Source organism: Carassius carassius, chromosome 30 (genome assembly GCF_963082965.1).
Source record: "Carassius carassius chromosome 30, fCarCar2.1, whole genome shotgun sequence".
NCBI classification, from domain to species: Eukaryota; Metazoa; Chordata; class Actinopteri; order Cypriniformes; family Cyprinidae; genus Carassius; species Carassius carassius.
In genome coordinates, this window is record NC_081784.1 from 25,455,184 (window position 1) to 25,475,224 (window position 20,041).

A 20,041-nucleotide genomic window follows, 5' to 3' on the forward strand; every position below is an offset into this window, starting at 1 on the left:
ATCTACTTTGAGTGTAAACTAAACGAGCAAATGCCCATTGACATGCGATTATTGTATCCAGCTGCTGCTAATCACATCCTGAGTATAAGTAGGTAGCCGGTGCAGCACAGGCCTCTCAGCAGTGGTACAGAAGCTGTGGCAATGGGATGTGACATCTCCGTTCCCTCCTTCAGGGTGCAAGGGTTACATACATAACCGAGACGTTTCCTTTCACACTGTTTTCCTAATTAATGTTGTTCAGTTGCTTTGACACAATCTGTTTTGTATAAAGTGCTATATAAATAAAGGTGACTTGACTTGACTTTCAGTCGGTCACTCTCAATGTCACGTCGGATGACTTATGAATTCTGATTTCTACCAAGGGGCCACAGATACTGCCCTTTCCAGTGTGCTGTGGAAGCCTCCTGTTCTTTTTGGCGTAGGCCAGGGCTTACCACAAGAAGACCAGCTACTGCTGCTTTGGCACTACCCACTCAGTAAGACTGGATACCACTGGATACCACTGTTGCGGAAGCTCAATCCTTCCCGAAGGAGGTTTCGGAAGCACTTGTACATAAGAACAACCATTTAAGTGCATATGGAAGATAAGAATGATTGTAACCCTCTTGGAATCTTGGAATGGATTTTACATATATTGGATCCACTTAGGTCTCTACATATGGAACCTAGCCCTCTACCAGTTCTCATGGATTCATCGAGTGAGGGCCTGGCGTCGGATGCTCTGCCACATCTGGCTGCCAAAGGGGACAGAGGAGCTTGATAGGGTCTACAATATGGACTCCCTGTAGTGGTCTTAGCAAGCCAACACTTATTGGGGCCTCTCAGCGCTTCTACCCATTTGAGGTGAGAACACAGGAGGATACCGAAGGCTCCAAACGAAGGCTGTAGAACCCAGCGAACATGTTTGTGGTTGCCCAGCCCACAGCTCTACAAATATCTGTCAGCGAGGTGCCTCGAGCCAGCGCCCTGGAGGATGCAACACTTCTAGTAGAGTGAGTTCACAACCTGAATGGGCAGGGCACACCCTGTGCCTGATAAGCCAGGGTGATGACATACACTATCCAGTGGGCCATCCTCTGCTTAGAGACAACATTCCCCTTCTGCCTCTGTGACAGACAAAGAGCTGGTCTGAGGCCCTGAAGCTTTGTGTCATGTCTACTTAGCATCTCAATGCCCGGAGGGGAGAAAGCAAAGATAGGGCTGGATCTCCCTCCTTTGGGGGCAGCGCCTGCAGGCTCACCAGCGGGATCAGTTGCCTTTTAGAACTTCCGGATCATGAACACCCTCGTGCAGTTCCCTTAGTGCTTTAGCCTGAAGAGCCTGAAGTAATGCTGTAGCGTGTAAGGCGGAGGCAGCTTCTTCACAGGCCATATAAACATCGGCAAACATGTACCTACAGGCCTGGGAAGGGAGGCACGATTCAACCTATAGAAAGACCCCACCATCTTCACAAAGACATAAGGTCGAGTTTGCCACACAATGTCGTCTTTAAAAAGATGCACTCGTAAATTATCTTTTAGGGGAAAAAGCTCTTTTAAGGTGCTGAAGTGCACTGGGGAGATGGCCACCTGCAATAAAAGCAGGGTGTAGTGCAAGCTGATGTGTGCAACCCACTTGACATGGGAAACTACCACCACTGAAGCACTGTACTGCCAACACGAATAGCTCTCAAAGAGCGCACTGAATTCATTAAGTCTTTTTCTCTCAGTAGAGTAGTCGGCACGGCTCCGAAGTGAAAATCTGAATATGCACTGCACAGGCTTCCTACTTATACTCATGCAGTGATCAGCGGCTGCTGGATGCAATAATCGCATGCCAATGTACATTGGCTCATTTAGTTTACACTCAAACTAGATCTCTAAGCGAGATCCCAATTCATTGGTCATCTGACGTGACATCGAGAGTGGCCGTCTGAAAGTGAACAGAAACAATGCTATTAGGGCAATCCAAACTGGAAGAAAGAAGGTAGTCAATCTCAATTTGTCAAGTTTTATTTTTTTCAAAAACAGGGTTAAAATGGTTGACTATTAGACTCTCTCTTTCAATTAGTGATGCTGATGTTATTTATTGGTCTCTCTCTGATCTCACAATGACCTGGGCTCTGGAGCGTCTGGGCCTGCTGCCCATACATTCCAGTAGGAAACCTGGTACTGACGCAGTGGCAAGGCTTTTCAAATTGTGCTATCAACTGTGTTTGAATTCCCCATAGATCAAGGCTCGCAAGCATTCAACCAGTTTAGGCGCACAAGGGGAGAATTTTAGACACGGACCCATCCTCACATCAGATCTAGCACAATGGCTACATAATCGAAGTTGGTTAATGTGACCTGAGCAGAGCAGCTCAATTAACAACAGTTTCAGAGCAGGAAAGAAAATGGTGTATTGTATAAAGACTATTAATATGTGTTAAACTTATTGAACCTATAGTAACAAAAGGAAATTATTATTTAGTTTATTGTTCTGAAACCAAGTGAAAGGGAAAGTGACGTGACTTACAGCCAAGTACGGTGACCCATACTCAGAACTTGTTCTCTTCATTTAACCCATCCAAAGTGCACACACATAGCAGTGAATGCACACACACTGTGAACGCACACCCAGAGCAGCCATTTATGCTGCAGAGCCCGGGGAGCAGTTGGAGTATGCCATCCCGAGACTCGAACCCACAACCTTAGGGTTAAGAATCAAACTCTCTAACCATTAGGCCACGACTTACCCCAAGCAGGGGCTCTGTGAACAGCATTTTTTAAATGGAGCTTCCAATGCCACAGAAAGAAGTCAAAAGCCTGCTGATAAAATTGTACTTGTAAGGATATTTATGCACAGAGGAAAGCCTTGCTATTATTAGTGCAGTAAATTGGGCAACTTGTCTTCAAGCTGTCGTGGTCGTGCCGCAACAGTGCTCGTGTCCATTGCAGACATTACTATACGTCACAGTGTTGCCAAGTCTGCAGTTTTCCCGTTGTTATTGCTAACATAGCAGATTTATAAAAGATACATTGGCATCATCTGTATTAAAGAGAAAATAATCACTTCAGCTGATGTTTAAGTGAATAAATTAGCTTTGACAGCCTTGGAGTTCCAAAACTATTGACTTTGTTCTCTCTCACCGGACTCGATGTACATGTACATGATGAAAAAGAGGAAAGCAGGCATTTGGACTGAACCACTGTGAGGCAATGTTTCTTAACTTAACCCTTGTGCATTGTTCAAATTCACTACCCTTTTCGTTATGTTCGGGATGAAAACATCCACTCAATTAAACTGCTGTAAAAATTTATCAGATGAACATTTTTTCTTTTCTTTTTTTGCATAAATCTGTTAATCAACTTCAATACTGATCAAAACTACCAAATGTTTTTAAATAAATCCAAGATTTTAACTCTTTAATTGCCAAGTTCATAAATGATGTCACTGATTTGGGGGAAAAACATACAAAATGACGTATTTTTCAATTTAAAAGCAATTGTGGCTGGATTTTTTATTTTATTTTTTAGAACAGTCTTGGGCATGTCAAAGATTAGTAGCAAGATTGGCTTTTTAAATGCATTTTTAGTTTTTGTGCAGCATTAGATTTAAAATTTTTCTCCCTCATTTGTTGTTGGTGGCTGTTTTTGCCCCATTGACTTCCATTATAATGACATTTTTTGATTGCAAAGCCATGACACCATATAAGCATGCATTCTTGATTGTTTGTGGTTTTCCATTTTGGGAAGAGGTAAAATTTGTTATTTTTTACAGTTGATCACTAGGTGGGACCATTAACCCTTTAGATAGGCCTGTGCAAAAAAAAAAGGCTTAGTTTCTGGCTTGTATATGGAGTTATATGGAGTATAACAGCAAATTATAGTGTTTGTGTGTGTGTGAGATTCTTGATTGTTGGTGGTTTTCCCTGTTGGGAAGAGGTAACATTTGTTATTTTTACAGTTGATCACTAGGTGGGACCATTAAGCCTTTAGATAAGCCTGTGCAAAAAAAGCTTAGTTTCTGACTTAAATTAAATTAAATTAAATTAATGCATTTAGCAGAAGCTTTTATCCAAAGCGACTTACAGTGCATTCAGGCTATCAATTTTTACATTTCATGTGTTCCCAGGGAATCGAACCCCCAACCTTGCGCTTGATTGTGCAGTGTTCTACCAATTGAGCTACAGGTACACTTGTATATAAAATGAAAATGAATTTTAGTACAATGCAAATACATTAAAGGACTAGAGATATGATGACTCATTGCCTATAAGTATTGTTATGGTGCAAAAAGTCAAACTTCAGAGGCATGTCATCAGGGCCATAGCTGGGGTAAGTGGGGCCCCGGTGCAGGCTGTACCAGTGGGCCCTGTTTGAAATTGTTTAATTTATATGTTCATTCTATTTATTTATTTGTGCTAATTGCACAATGTTTAAGTTGTTTCATGTTTGTAGGTGTCCAGGTAAAGAAAACAAATAATTAAATATAAAATAGCACTGCATAGTCTTCACTGTAAAAATTTAATTAACAGTCAAACCAAAATGTATTCAGAAACTTTCAACATTTCTTACATTATCACAGTTTATTTGCTCTAGTTTATAAATTGGTAATACAATATGTCAAGAACTCAGAACAAATTCATCTTGATAAAGTCAGATAACTCTGATAGAAAGATATGTAATGGATTACAATCAACCAAAACTTCAGACAACTGATAGTATGACAATATTTGCACAACTATCAATACTCTGTTGAACAATTACCAAGCAATGCTTAATTTTGTTCAGTCTGTGGTGTGAAAAGGTTGCATTAGCAATTCAGGAAAAAAAAATCACGTAAGCCAAACATGGTGAGGTCAAAGTGTCTGAATAATTTTTGGTCCCATTTTTTTTTCTATCAATTTCACTAGTAGTACAGTCGTGGCCAAAAGTTTTGAGAATTACATAAATATTAGTTTTCAAAAAGTTTGCTGCTAAACTGCTTTTAGATCTTTGTTTCAGTTGTTTCTGTGATGTACTGAAATATAATTACAAGCACTTCATACGTTTCAAAAGCTTTTATCGACAATTACATGACATTTATGCAAAGAGTCAGTATTTGCAGTGTTGGCCCTTCTTTTTAAGGACCTCTGCAATTCGACTGGGCATGCTCTCAATCAACTTCTGGGCCAAATCCTGACTGCTAGCAACCCGTTCTTTCACAATCACTTTTAGGAGTTTGTCAGAATTAGTGGGTTTTTGTTTGTCCACCCACCTCTTGAGGATTGACCACAAGTTCGCAATGGAATTAAGATCTGGGGAGTTTCCAGGTCATGCACCCAAAATTTCAACATTCTGGTCCTTGAGCCACTTAGTTATCACTTTTGCCTTATGGCACGGTGCTCCATCGTGCTGGAAAATGCAGCTGTCACTGTCACTGTCTTTAAGCAGTTCTGTGAATTACTGTATGCTCATTCTTTATAAAGTAGCAACAATGTCGTTTTTAAAATACAGTACTGTGCAAAAGTCTTACATTAAAACATTAGTATTTTCACCACAAAAAAGGGTTTTAAGCCACTTATTTATATCTTTTACTGTAGTGTGTCAGTAGGAAATACCAGTTTGCCATTAATTTTAATAATAATCTAGTGCGATTTTGAATGCACAAGCAGTCTGACAACGGCAAAATAAATGTTTGGAAATGTAAACTGATATTTTATACTGACACACTACAGAAAAATATATAAATAACTGACCGAACACCATTCTTTTAAGTGAAAATACTAACGTGCCTAAGACTTTTGCACAGTAGTGTATGTATAAAGTACGTATGATTAAATTAAGTATATTTAAATAAGTGTAATTATGTGTTTGTTCATATGTGTTAAGGGCTAGATTTTCGCTGGAGGAAACAGCTGTTTAGTGATGAGCGGTGACAAGTGAAAACTTTACAGTAGATGAGAAACCGACTGCTCCCTCATGACCTTTTGTAAACTGTATTTATGACAAAGAACTGCACAGATACGGATATTGTAGCAATCTATCGATAAACACATACCTTGTGTCCTCTGTTTGTGTTTAAGTGCGCTTGCGCTGCTCCGCCGCCGTCTGCGGGTTGAAGAGCGCGCTGAAAGACGGAGAGGAGACCGGTCTGACGCCGGTTTCATATGAAATTTAAGGGGACTGACTCTGAGGCGATCGGATACCGGTTCCATACCCAACCCTACTTTTAAGAAATATATTTTTTGATAAACGAACCCCTAACTGGCTATGTCCTAGCTGGAGTGTGATGTGATTTGTGTCATGTGCAGGTGTGATGGATCGCATTCAAACCAATAGGGTGTCTGAATGGTATATGTTTATACTTCTCATCCAACCACAATCAAATTCATTCCATCCGGATGGCGCGATTTATCTGGATAGGTTTTTTTTTTTTTTAATGATGACAAGTGGGAATGAAAACAAGCCAAAATGAAATCGCAGTAACGAAGCTATTTTTAAAATGTAAGGAGTAGAAAGTACAGATACTTGCGTGAAAATGTAAGGAGTAGAAGTAAAAAGTCGGCTGAAAAATAATTACTCAAGTTAAGTATAGATACCCCAAATTTCTCCTTAAGTAAGGTAACAAAGTATTTGTACTCCATTACTTGACACCTCTGGTAATTAAAGAGTTTAAATCTTGGATTTTTTTTAAACATTTGGTAGTTTTGATCCACAAACATAACGAAAGGGTAGAGAATTTGCCCACAGTGTACTGTTGAGTTTTTGATAAATTTCAAAGCATTTTCCCAAAATATGGGTCAAAATAAGATTTATCACCAAAAATTATTCCATTAGCTCAAACACAGAGAAAGTTGTGGCCAAAATAAGACTCAACTTTACCCCCTAGTGGACGAAAACGTCCCCAACAACGCATTAGGATTAAAACACATTTTTGACTCGTTTGCGTTGCTTTACTACTTACACAATTAAATAAAGTATAAAGCATTGTTATTTACAATAAACATCATGGTTTTTAATCATATTTTTAGGGGAGGTAACCCTCAGAATTATTCACAATAAACAATACTTCCATAAAGTATTATTGCTCATTAGCCTGTAAAGTAACATAGCCACTAGGTGCATTAAATATAAAATCAAGCTGGCGTGCAGTCTCAGTTCTGCATATAGCGATTATAACTGTTTTGAACAAGGCTCATCCAGGAATCTGTTTTATAGTATTAATTTTGCCAAGCAGATTTTTAAATATCAGTCAATTGGTTCAATTTGCTTAATAAAAGTGCTCACAAAGAGGGATGATTATATCACAGCATTGGAGAATTCATGCAGTCAAACATTGTGTTGAGCGTGTGACTGACCTGCAGGCTGTAAGCAGAGGACTGGAGGGAGGAAACAGCTCTAACATGGTTGTGTAACAGGGAATAGCCACAGCATTGTAAAACCCCACCTTAGAACATGGAAAGACATAAAAAATGGCTTCGCAACTTCAATTTAGCATATAACAACCTAATATAACAGCACACTTCTGACATGAAGGCATTGGATAGGAGAAGCAATGTTCTTCTAGGAGTGCAGGGGGAGCTTGATAATGCCAAAGTTCTGATTTACCTGTCCCTGGGGAACCTCATCCTTTTTATCCCTGTCCATCATAGGGATGGGCTGCATTCCAATCTTCTTCATTTCATCCCCCTATCATTAAAAACAAGATTAACAATTTCGCTTACTCTCCCCGTCTGAGGTATGGCCTGCAGTTTGACATACCGCTCAAAACAATGCAGTGATTTGTATAATGATTTCATTTAGAACACAATATTGTTACAACAAGATTTATGCTTGATTAAAAATGATTAAAGCTTACCTCAGCCCAGAACTCAGCATAGATGTCATTGGCTGTGAGTCGTGTGACGGACCACAGTTTGGTCACAGAGCAGAGATCACAGGCCGTCATCATTAGACCGATCACACAGTCCCTGCGGCGGACAAATAATCATAAAGCAATTCATCAGCGGGATCATTTCGGGGTGTGAGTTACACATACTGTACTAGGAATTCTCTACATTAAGATACAAAGCTAATGCTTTGCTTGAATTATGTTGTAATAGATTTCAATTTTTTTTTAAATCATATAGTATTGAAAAAGCACCCATTTCATTCAGTTTGGTCAAATGTATCCAAAAAAACAAACAAAAAAAAAAACCTTAAAACACCTAAAATTTTTGTTTTGTGAGACATTCATTCATACAGATTTTAATTTACACTGATTTGATTTATTAATGTCTAGGTGCATTATGATAATTAGATTTTTGGAAAATGTGCTTAATTGCCATGAAAATAATCAGTGTCATAACAGAAAATAAAATAAAAAGGCTTTCTTTGCGCAGAATAAGACTTGTAACTTGTAAACTATATTTTCTTTGGTAACTTTATTTTAAACCGATTTAGTTACATGTTACATGTACTTACTGAAGTATTAACAGAAAGTTTTGGAAAATCACAAGCAGCTAATCCTACACCAAACCCTAACCTTTAACATACAGAAAGTGCATGCAATTAATTGTTCAGTACTTGTGCAATTACACTAAGAAAATTTCACCTTCAAATAAAGTTTCACTTTAAAACAGTTTCACTCAAGCAGTATGTTAATAACTGTCACTCACAGTTTTGAACATAGACTTTATAGTGCACGTTTCAAACTAAAATTTGTATAATCCATGAATGAAAATATTTTGTAACATGATATTGATGTACCATTTACATGGTAATGCAATGTCTGATTTTAAAATGGGTTTTAAAGGATGAATTTTGAGATTTTAAGTTTTCAGTTGATAAATAATTTCTGATGATTTCTAAAATGTGATAAAGAAAAAGGCAACGAAGAAGTTTGAACAAAGGTCTAACTCCTGTTATAATTTAGATTTTTGAGGGTGCACTCTTGTCATAAATTAATCTATTAATATTCCTACATAATTTTTAGCAAAAAACATTGGTAAAATATATATTTGGGAGTCTTAGACCTTCCAACAATATATAGTTTGTCAAGATTAGATTAGATTTCATTGTAATATAGTGAAGTAAATGTAGGCGTCCCGTATACGGGACGGGGTGACAGTTATGCACAGCCTATGGCACTGTTTCGGTGGCTCCCTGAAAATATCTCTGAAGTTGAGGTAAGATTTACAAGAGTTCTCTGATAATGGAGATAAACTATGACCTCTGACCTGTGAGCACGGTTGTTCAGGTCCAGCGCCCCTGTGGCCATCAGTTCAGCCAGCTGCTTGCGGTTGCCAAAGTACAAAGCAAGGTCTGTAGCGATGATGGCCTTCCTGATGATCTCCAGCACCTGCTCATACTCACTGGAAGTCAGGTTGGAGAAAATATTGTGCCCTTCCAGCTATGGGAAAAAAGAGATCAATAAAAAAGCAAAAGCTCCACTTATGGGGTGTCTGGCTCTGCTGGAGAGTTACGGCAAAGCCGAAGGGACATCCAAGAGATGGTTGACAACTCTTGAGCAAATTGTGCTCTATTCATAAATGTCAACACAACATAGGTAGAGCAATTAACACTTATTAGTGAGTTATTACCACCCATGAAAAACAGGCAGTAAACAGAATTTAATTTAAAAGACGTTTGTGTACATTTTCTTGTAATTGCAGCAGTAATTCATAAAAAGATGATTAAAGGAAAATATAGTTAAAACTGGGAATATATCCACACGTGTGATGCAGTAAAGTAAAAAAAAAAAAAAGCTGAATCAGAGTGTTGGAGTGATGATCTACAGTCCTTTACAACTGACATGTAACATGGGGATCTGAAATGCATTCTGCACATAATTTGGGGGCATGTTTGCACCGATACCTGATTTGTAAATAAATGGCAATACCATTTAATAAAATGAAGCTTATAGCATTACAGCATTAGGTGTGTGTAATTTACTGTCTATTCCTATATATTCTATATCTATAATGCATTACTTTTACATTTACAAGAAAATATCTAAGTTACTTTTTTTAAATAAGCAATGCAAGTTACTTTGTTTTCACATTTATTCACTGACACATCTCTTGTCTCCTTAATGAGAGACACTGTGAGTAAGGTACAGAAGCATTTCAGAGGCTTATTAATTTCTCTTTTGGTGTGAAAGGGCCTTCAATAGTTATCAAAAATATAACTTTTGGATTTGTTGTTATTTAAATTAAATAAGCAAATAAAAATAAAAGTAATGCAAAAGTAACGTAATGCATTACTTTCATAAAAGTAACTAGGTAATGCAGTTAGTTACTTTTTTTATGGAGTAGCGTAAATATTGCAATTACTGTTAAAAGTAACTTGCCCAAAAACTGGTCTTTATTATGGCAAGTTTGCAACAAAATGAAACATCTCAGGTTACTTATGTAACCATGGTTCCTTAAGTAGGGAACGAGACACTGCGTCCTCTAGGGGTCGCTATGGCGAACGCCTCATTGTGACCAGTGTCTGAAGCATATATTGAAAACACCAACCGGCGTTGGCCGGCGATAGCCCATGACGTCACTATCGGTGCGACTATAGTATAAATAGGCGCCAGGAGAACACGTCATCCACTTCTTCGTCTGAAACTTGCATTCATAGCATGGCAGGAATCTAGAGGATGCAGTGTCTCGTTCCCTACTCAGGGAACCATGTTTACATAAGTAACCTGAGACGTTCGAACCGTATCCTCTAGTGGTTGCTATGGGGAATGGTATACCCACACCAACATTTCCATGGGAGTTGCCCCTGGGACGTTGACATTATCCCTTACAGCGAAGGCCTAGGCTACATACCCAAACTTCCCTTTTAGGGCCAGACTCCTCAGCCTGGGGTAGAGCTCAAGGCTTGGAATCAAGAATAGATTCCTTTAAAGGGATACGACCAAGAGCCTAGCATTATAATAAGTCTTGGCCTGTCACACAGGGGCTACCGCTTGCTATTGTATAATTGCTGAAGGAACTGTCTCAACAGATCCCTAGTATTAACACCCTGTTTAAATAGGTATACTGAGGATACATAGGCAGAGTGGCACCCAAGATGGGGCTTTTACCAGCAAGAAAGGGCACAAAGCAACTGAGCAAAATCCTCACCATATAGTTGTCACGGGTGACAGAATGCTTTTGGAAAGTGGAACCTTTCTTTTTCCATGTTCCCCGAGGGGATTATTTTGGTGTAACGCCTCAGTCCGGTTCCGGGTGTAGCAGAGGCATTGTCTTACCTAATTACCGCTGATACACGGCAGGTGTGAGAGAGGGAGGAGCGGCGTTTGCACAGGCTTTCCGCTTCACAAGAGGAGGATAAAAGAGCCGTTCAGAAGAGAAGAGGGGGTTGGAGTTGGTAAAAAGCAGTCGGTGTCCAGTTGATCAGTTGTTCGGCTGGGTCTCTGTCGTCGCGTTTTGGGGTAGAAGATCTCCTGTTTGAGCGCTCACATTGGACGTTGTAATCCTGGAAATTCGTGTAAGTGAAGAACTGCCATTGGAGTCTGTCGTTTAGAGCCGCTTGTGGAATATTACTGGATCGAACTGCTGCTTGGATCTGCGCTGGAAGAGGAAGAGAGAAAGATAAGTGAATTAATTACATCGTTGAATCAAATGTAGAGCTTGAAGAAAAGATTGTGAATGTGAAATTTACTGTTGAGGAGGACATCTGTTTCAGATACACTGGAGAGGAATTGAGAGTTGAATATTCCCATTGAAATGCATGGATGAAGCGAGGCTTCTGATCAGCCCTACTGTGTGAGTGATTTGCAGTTGTTTGCCTTACCTGATGCACGCTGAATTAATGCTGTGGATTTGTAGTGAACACGAGTGCTGTGTGCTATGCTGAGAAGAGTCTCCCAATGCCTGCTTTCATTCTTGTGAAATGATCTACTGGTCCCCATCTAAATTCCAGAATGATACAACTGAACTGGTGAAGTAATGCTTTGTATTATCCTTTCTTCCACTGAGTATTGTCGTGAAGTAATTCCTCATTGAAGGCTCCTGTTAACTCTCTCTCTTTCTCTGAAAATTACAAGTCTCGAAGAAACATTACCTGTTCCTTACTGTCTGAGTCCTGCAGATGTGCAGCAACGCTGTGAAGTGAGTTTTAAAGTCACAATTTCCCTTTCACGTCCTGATAAGAGAATCTGCTGTTAAGAGAATAAACATTAACTGCTACCTACCGTCTGAGTCCTGCAGATGTGCAGCAACGCTGTGAAGTGAGTTTTAAAGTCACAATTCCCCTCTCACGTCCTGATAAGAGAATCTGCTGTTAAGAGAAGAAACATTACCTGCTACCTACCGTCTGAGTCCTGCAGATGTGCAGCAACGCTGTGAAGTGAGTTTTAAAGTCACAATTCCCCTCTCACGTCCTGATAAGAGAATCTGCTGTTAAGAGACGAAACATTACCTGCTACCTACCGTCTGAGTCCTGCAGATGTGCAGCAGCGCTGTGAAGTGAGTTTTAAAGTCACAATTCCCCTCTCACGTCCTGATAAGAGAATCTGCTGTTAAGAGAAGAAACATTACCTGCTACCTACCGTCTGAGTCCTGCAGATGTGCAGCAGCGCTGTGAAGTGAGTTTTAAAGTCACAATTCTTCTCTCACGTCCTGATAAGAGAATCTGCTGTTAAGGGAAGAAACATTACCTGCTACCTACTGTCTGAGTCCTGCAGATGTGCAGCAACGCTGTGAAGTGAGTTTTAAAGTCACAATTCTCCTCTCACGTCCTGATAAGAGAATCTGCTGTTAAGGGAAGAAACATTACCTGCTACCTACCGTCTGAGTCCTGCAGATGTGCAGCAACGCTGTGAAGTGAGTTTTAAAGTCACAATTCCCCTCTCACGTCCTGTTAAGAGAATCTGCTGTTGAGAGAAGAGGCATTACCTGTTACTTACCGTCTGAGTCCTACAGATGTGCAACAACGCCGTGGAGTAAGCCTTCCTAGCCACTATCGCACCATTGTGTCCCGAAGACAGTGAAGAATCGTCCCAGCGGCTACTCCGGTCAAATAGCCCGAGAAGACGAGAGTTGCTCATTCTTTCCTTAAGTTGATTATTATTTAATAAAGATTGCTACTTTTGAACTCAATTACTTGCCTCCTCTTTTGTCCGTCTGTTGCGTGCCTGTGGTATCGGCTCTTCACGGTGGTGCACTGGTGACACAATTTGGCGTAAGTCGGCAGGGTTGCAACCGTGAGTTGTAGCAGCCACAAGTACGCGATGGTGGACGAAGAGGTCCCACCAGTTCGCTCGCAAGTAATGCCCATCATGATGGGAGCCCCTTGGGCACAACGCTATGGAGGACCAGGATCGGAGCTGAGTTTGCAGGACTGGAAAGCGCAGACGGAATATCTGGCTGGATTACAAGGACTGAGCGCATCGCAAAAGGTACAGTTTGTGCTAGGATCGTTAGAAGGAGAAGCCAAAAGGGAAGTTCTTGCTGCATCAGAAGCCACGCGGGCCACTGCAAAGAATATCTTTGATTTCTTGGCTGGAGTATATGGAGATTCTACCCCGGTAGCCATTCTTCGTGCCCAGTTCTTTAATTGTCAGCAGGGGCCTCAGCAGACTCTGCGAGCATACTCTCTGAAACTGCGAGAGCAGTTTGGCCGGCTGAAAGGGCGACAAAATCATGGACTGGGAGAAGGAGATGGCTTATTGAGAGACCAGTTTGTTTTGGGGCTGCGTGAAGGACCGGTGCGCCAGGGCATACGGCTCCAGCTTCGACGAGACCCCACTATGTCCTTTGAGGCTCTTCGACAAGAGGCCTTGGCGTTGGAGTCAGATCAGGGAGAGACAACTCGGACACCAGTTCGTGTGGCGGCCAGCAGCGCCACAGTACCCGCGCCTGTCGAGACAAGTGAGTGGAAGCAGATATTGAGGACAGAATTACTGGAGGATGTTAAGAGACAGATGCCCGAGTTGTCTCGGAGTCTTTTGGGTGAGCTTCATCGAGGTCGAGTCGAAGGTGGACCGATGGTGCGAGGAAGATCATATTCAGAAGAGGAGCAAAGACCGGTACGCCGCCCTCCGCGTCCGACGGGCCCCCGGTTCCAGTGGGATCATCAGGGTCGACCCATCTGTATCAATTGTGGAGATCCGGGACACATCAGTCGCCAGTGCGACCGTCGTCGAAGTTCTCAAGGGGGTTTTTAGCCCCACCGGTCACTGTGGGTCAAGTGGCCGGGACCCCTTCAAGAGACCCTTGTTCTGTTCCGGTGATGAGAGACGACTGGGTTGGGCGTTGTCCCACAGTAGAAGTTAAAGTTAATGGAATGAAGATTAATTGTCTGGTCGATACAGGTTCTCAGGTTACATTGTTTTCAGAGAGTCTGGCTCTGGAGTTATTCGCGGGTCATCGGCCTCACAGGACGGAAACTTCAAGACTCACATTACGTGGAGCGAATGGATTGGATATTCCTTATACTGGGTACATCGTGGTAGACTTTCTGGTTCGAAGGGTTCCTGTCCACCAGAAGGGTGTTGTCATTGTTAGAGATCACTGTTTGGGTCTCCATCGAGCACTGCTAGGGATGAATGTCATTCTGGATTGCTGGGAAGAGCTGTTTAAAGGCCCACCGGGCCGAACGTCCCCGTTAGCAGCAAGGCAGGACTGGGACCAGATCCTGTCTGATTGCCGAAGAGTCCATGCAGCAAGTCAGGTACAAGAGCGGGAAGATATCGGTCGAGTCACCTGCCGGTATGCTCTGTCTGTTCCAGCCCGGAGCGAGGCTGTTCTCTGGGTCCGAGTGCCTGCTGGACCCTGTGAGTCAGGCAACTGTGTCCTAGTAGAGCCCCATGAAGATTGTCAACTCATCGAAGTAGCCCATGGGCTAGCGGTCATACGACGAGGGCGAGTTTCAGTGAAGGTGCGAAACGCCCATCCCTACCCAGTACTCCTTCGTCGACACCAACGTCTGGTTCGAGTTTCATCTGTCCGCCCTGTCCAAGTCCAAGAGCAACAAGATGTCTGTTTCAGGCAGGTGAGCCCTGCAGTGGTAGAAGTTGCCATCCGTCCAGTGGAGGCCAGTTCAGGCCCTGTGAGAGGAAGAATGCCGACCCATTTGATGGGGGAGTCTTTGAAGGGCGAGGACCTGGAGGAAGGACAAGTGTTACAGCTCCAGGAGCTCCTGAAGAAGTGGAAACATGTGTTCTCAACCCATGAGGAAGACTATGGCTGTACAGGAGTGATTAAGCACCAAATACCCACCGGAGAAGCAACACCTAGTCGGGAGCGGTACCGTCCGGTGCCCCCCACGCTCTACACTGAAGTCCGTGCCTTGCTAAAAGGGATGCTAGATGGAGGGATCGTTCAAGAGAGTAGTAGTCCCTGGGCAGCCCTGATTGTCCTAGTACAGAAGAAAACGGGAGCCTGGAGATTCTGTGTCGACTACCGCAAGCTCAATAGTGTGACCAAGAAAGATGCATTCCCGTTGCCGCGGATCGAAGATTCACTCACGAGTTTGACTCAAGCAGCATGGTATTCAACTTTTGGATTTGGCCAGCGGATACTGGCAAGTACAGATGGATGACCGCGACAGAGAGAAAACTGCCTTCACCACACCGTTCGGGCTATTCGAGTGGGACCGGATGCCGTTCGGTTTGTGCAACGCCCCCGCAACCTTCCAGCAACTTATGCAGCGATGCCTGAGAGGGCAACTAGTTGAATCCACGCTGGTCTATTTGGATGATGTAATCATTTTTTCCCCTGACTTTCAAACTCACCTGCATCACTTGGAGAATGTCTTCCGGGCCATGGAGAGATATGGGCTAAAGTTGAGACCAGATAAATGCCAGTTGTTTCGCAAAGAGGTACAGTTCCTGGGACATCGAGTCAGCGCTGCCGGTATATCCCCTGATCCAGAGAAAGTTGCAGCAGTCCAAGGCTGGGAGCCCCCACAAACAGTGAGACAAGTGCGGTCCTTCCTAGGCTTCGTAGGATATTATCGACGATTTATTAAAGGATTCTCTGGGCTTGCTAAGCCATTGAACCAGCTTCTTGGTGGTACTGGAAGTTCCCGTGGCAAATGCTTACCGACGGTGCAATGGGACTCAGCAAGTGAAACAGCCTTTCAAAATCTGAAGCAGGAACTTTTGAGGGCCCCTATCCTGGCCTATGCAGACTTCACTCAGCCGTTTCTCCTGTATACCGATGCCAGCAATGCAGGATTGGGGGCGGTACTAGCCCAAGAGCAACAAGGAGTGGAGAAGGTAATTGCTTATGCCAGTCGAAGCTTACACCCTGCAGAGCAGAACGCAGCAAACTACAGTTCATTTAAGATAGAGTTGTTAGCCATGAAATGGGCCATGGCCGAGAAATTCAAAGACTACCTGTGGGGAGCTAAGGTGACTGTGATCACGGACAACAACCCTCTAGTCCATTTGCAGACTGCCAAGTTGGGAGCACTGGAGCAGCGTTGGGTGGCTCAGCTTGCTAATTATGACTATCGGCTTAAATATCGACCTGGCAGAGAAAACGCGAATGCTGATGCATTGTCCAGACTCCCAGCCATTCAGAGAAACGGTCAAATGCACCTCGATACCCCTGGTTAAGAGGATGAATTGTTGGTGGCGGTCGTGGAAGCTCCCGGGACCCAGGGGGATGTTCCGTCCAGTTGGGGATGGGACTCCGGATGGTGGAGAAGATTACAGCAGGGAGATGAAGACCTGTGTCAGGTCGCCTCGCATCTCAGGCGAGGATTCAGGCTGTGAGCCGAGGAAAGGCAGGCTCAGACAGTGGGAGTACAACAGCTCCTGAAACAGTGGAAGAGATTGCGGATCAGAGAAGGGGTAATCTGTCGTTCACTGCGAGATCTAAGGACTCAGGAAACCAGGTATCAAGTGGTGGTCCCAGAGGACCAAGTCCAAGAGCTGTTGACTGCCTATCACACCCATGCGGGCCATCAGGGCCAAGAAAAGACTTTGTCACTGCTGAGGAGGTATTTCTACTGGTCAAAGATGGAGAAGAAAGTTGAAGAGTTTGTTCAGAGTTGTCCACGGTGCACGCTGTTTAAACGCCGGAAGGAGCCTCAAGCCCCACTGGTCCCCTTTCGGCCGAAGGCGCCTCTGCATATCATAGGGATTGACTTCCTGACCCTAGGGCGACCCGCAGATCGATATCAAAATATCCTGGTAATGACTGATCTGTTCACCAAGTACGCTTGGGCCGTCCCCACTGTAGACCAGACGGCAGCAACTACAGCCAATGTCCTTTGGAGAACAGTAATACAGCCGTTCGGCTGTCCAGAGACCCTCCATTCGGATCCAGGCCCAAATTTTGAGTCCGGAATTATAAAGGAGCTGAGCCAGCTCTATGGTTGTCGAAAGACACACACGATTTCGTATCACCCCCAAGGCAACGGGGGGTGCGAAATATTCAATCAGACCCTGTTGGGGCTATTGGGAACGTTGGAGAGTGAGCAGCAGTGTCAATGGGCCGAGAGCCTCCCTACGTTACTACAAGCCTATAACAATAGCGTGCACAGCATCACCGGGTATGCCCCTTCTTACCTCATGTTTGGGCGTCATCTACGTCTACCTGTAGACTTGCTCCTGGGCACCGAGGCCACCGAAGGAGAGTACAACATCACGGACTGGGTAAATCGACACCACCAACAATTATTAAATGCCTACAAGCGAGTGTCAGGCCATTTGAGTGCTGCAGCAGTTAAGAACAAGCGACTGTATGATCGAACTGCCCGAGAAGCCCCTTTACTGCCTGGAGAGCGAGTGCTGGTAAGGGACAACCGACGTCCAGGGAAAGGAAAGCTCTGTGATCGTTGGGAATCGACACCATATGTGGTGGAACACCGACAGGGGCCTGATGCTCACAGGAGCTAAACACACTCCGCCCAAACACTAGATTACCTCCGAAATCAAGTGTGAGCGAAACTGCTGCCGCAAATGCATTGCTATTCCCGAGAGGCGAACGCACTCATGCAAACGCTGTCAACAAACTCTGTTAAATTGTGAAATACTCACATCCCCCTTAGTAGTCCCATGAATGCATCACAATGAGCACAGCAGAGCGCATCCAACTCCCTCGCTTGCTCTTCATCACACACACCAACAGAATGCGAGCCATGTGAACTGAAGGTATCAGAGCAAATCCTCTGGTGAGAAACATGCACTCCTAAATGCTGTACGCTTCAAGCAAAACAGTCAATAAAGACAAAGAAGAGGATGACGTGTTCTCCCAGCGCCTATTTATACTATAGTCGCACTGGTAGTGACGTCATGGGCTGTCGCCGGCCAATGTGTTGTTGGTGTTTTTCACTGTATGCTTCAGACACGGGTCACAGAGAGGCATTCCCCATATCAACCCCTAGAGGTTGCAGTTCGAAGTTCCATTGAAAGGGAACTGGCTTTATCAAGTGTTCAAATTTCTTTTCTTGAAATGTACGCACATTAGTGCACATTCACATTTAGCGTGTGTCAAGGCAGCTATCGTACTGAGCCTGCACAGTGTGTAGGAGCTTTACCTGCAAGATGGACACCGTCTGTGAAAAGTGATGCTGTTCCATGGTGGATGTGGAATACAGAGCAGCCAGCGGATGGTCAAACTTCTGCAGATAACTGTTACTGTAGCCACGGTGGTCCAGGTCATGACATAAGCAGGCAATAAGCAAACCTTTCCTCTGTGTTAGAAGACATAAGCAGTGCAAAGGAAGTAAGTCAGTGACAGTAAAGGACCAGTTTACACCAAGAATTATAACTACAAATGCAACTATAATGTTAACTATATTAGCAACCACACCAGCAGACAATAATGGTCTGTTTATTATAATTTTGCACTGAAGTTGATTTGTCTAAAGCTCTAAATGTTCACGCTTTAAAACATGTGCTGTTGGTGAACATCACAGGATATTCCGCAATGTTTCCAGTTCGAAGCGAACGTACATGTTTCATTCAAAGTGAATTTGAGTGTGCGAGATGTGAATTTAAATTGCATTTATTTACAGAGGTATATGATGTCCAGTTTTTGGCAGTAATGCATTACTTCGTAATTGATTCCCCCTCGGGGAAAAGCCCTTGGACTTGAGCCACCACTGCAGGGGTCTCATGTACAGCAGGCCAAAAGGTATCACGTTGGACGCAGCTGGCATCAGCCCTAAAAGTCTCTGAAACTGTTTGACAGTGAGTGGCTGGCCTTCTTTGACTCTATCGACTGACGTGAGGATCGACTCGATCCGAGCAGGAGACAGACGTGCCTGCATCGTGGTCGAATCCCACACTATGCCTAGATAGGTGGTTCTTTGAACTGGAGAAAGTACACTCTTCTTGGCGTTTAGTCTCAAACCCAGCTCCTCCATGTGTGCAAGAACGACATCTTGATGTCGAACCGCCATGTGCTCTGATTGAGCTAAAATCAACCAATCGTCGATATAATTCAGAATGCGGAAGCCCTGCATACGCAGAGGAACCAGAGCCGCATCTACACATTTTGTGAACGTGTGGGGTGAGAGTGCAAGGCCGAAGGGAAGTACTCGATATTGGTAAGCTTTGCCCACAAAAGCAAACCTCAGAAACTTCCTGTGTTGTACAAGAATGGATATGTGGAAGTATGCATCTTTGAGATCTATTGTGAAAAACCAGTCCTCGGATCTGATTTGAGCTACAAACTGCTTGATGGTGAGCATTTTTAACTTCAGTAGCCTTTTTCTAACATACGCAGGACCCACTGAGATACATTTGGCAGTAGTTTCCATGCTGCTAAATAATCTACTAAGGGAATCAGTCTCTCGAGACTGATCTCTGGTTTAAGAGGCCCCCAAAGGGGCGACGAGCGTCTCCGCTCCACTAAGCTCGTGGGTGGAAATAACTGAGAACCAGAGTTTCCTCCCTCGTCGGTCTCGTGGGGAATCTGGGCAGCGCCCTGAAACTCCGGCAGGGTTAGCACACCGACCTCCGGAGGGCACTGAAGTGAGACAGGCACCGTGTAATGAGGTGGACCGTGCTGTACCCCAGTAGTGGCTGCCTATGCACGTGTGTATCCCCACTCATAATATAGCGAGGGCAGGGAGTAACACACAATCTATAACGCGATCTGGAATCGCCCCTCACATGCTTAGTTTTTGACTTACTCTTTGGCATATTGAGCTGTTTG

General features: G+C 43.6%; 2 protein-coding genes across 2 annotated transcripts in view; both read right to left on the bottom strand.

Moving 5' to 3' along the window:
• LOC132110970 (cAMP and cAMP-inhibited cGMP 3',5'-cyclic phosphodiesterase 10A-like) overlaps positions 1-20,041 on the bottom strand; it is a 192,685-nt gene that overhangs the window by 3,213 nt on the left and 169,431 nt on the right. Inside the window, exons 17-21 of the mRNA XM_059518121.1 lie at positions 18,417-18,572; positions 9,164-9,336; positions 7,804-7,915; positions 7,554-7,634; positions 7,304-7,392 (exon numbers count right to left, since the gene is read on the bottom strand). Of these exons, the coding sequence (XP_059374104.1) occupies positions 7,304-7,392; positions 7,554-7,634; positions 7,804-7,915; positions 9,164-9,336; positions 18,417-18,572 (611 nt within the window). The remainder of the gene's footprint in view (positions 1-7,303; positions 7,393-7,553; positions 7,635-7,803; positions 7,916-9,163; positions 9,337-18,416; positions 18,573-20,041) is intronic.
• The window catches only part of LOC132110972 (vesicle transport protein SFT2A-like), a 277,590-nt gene continuing 265,675 nt past the window's right edge, over positions 8,127-20,041 (bottom strand). Inside the window, exon 9 of the transcript XR_009424702.1 lies at positions 8,127-8,142. The gene's annotated coding sequence lies outside the window, so the exon portion shown is untranslated. The remainder of the gene's footprint in view (positions 8,143-20,041) is intronic.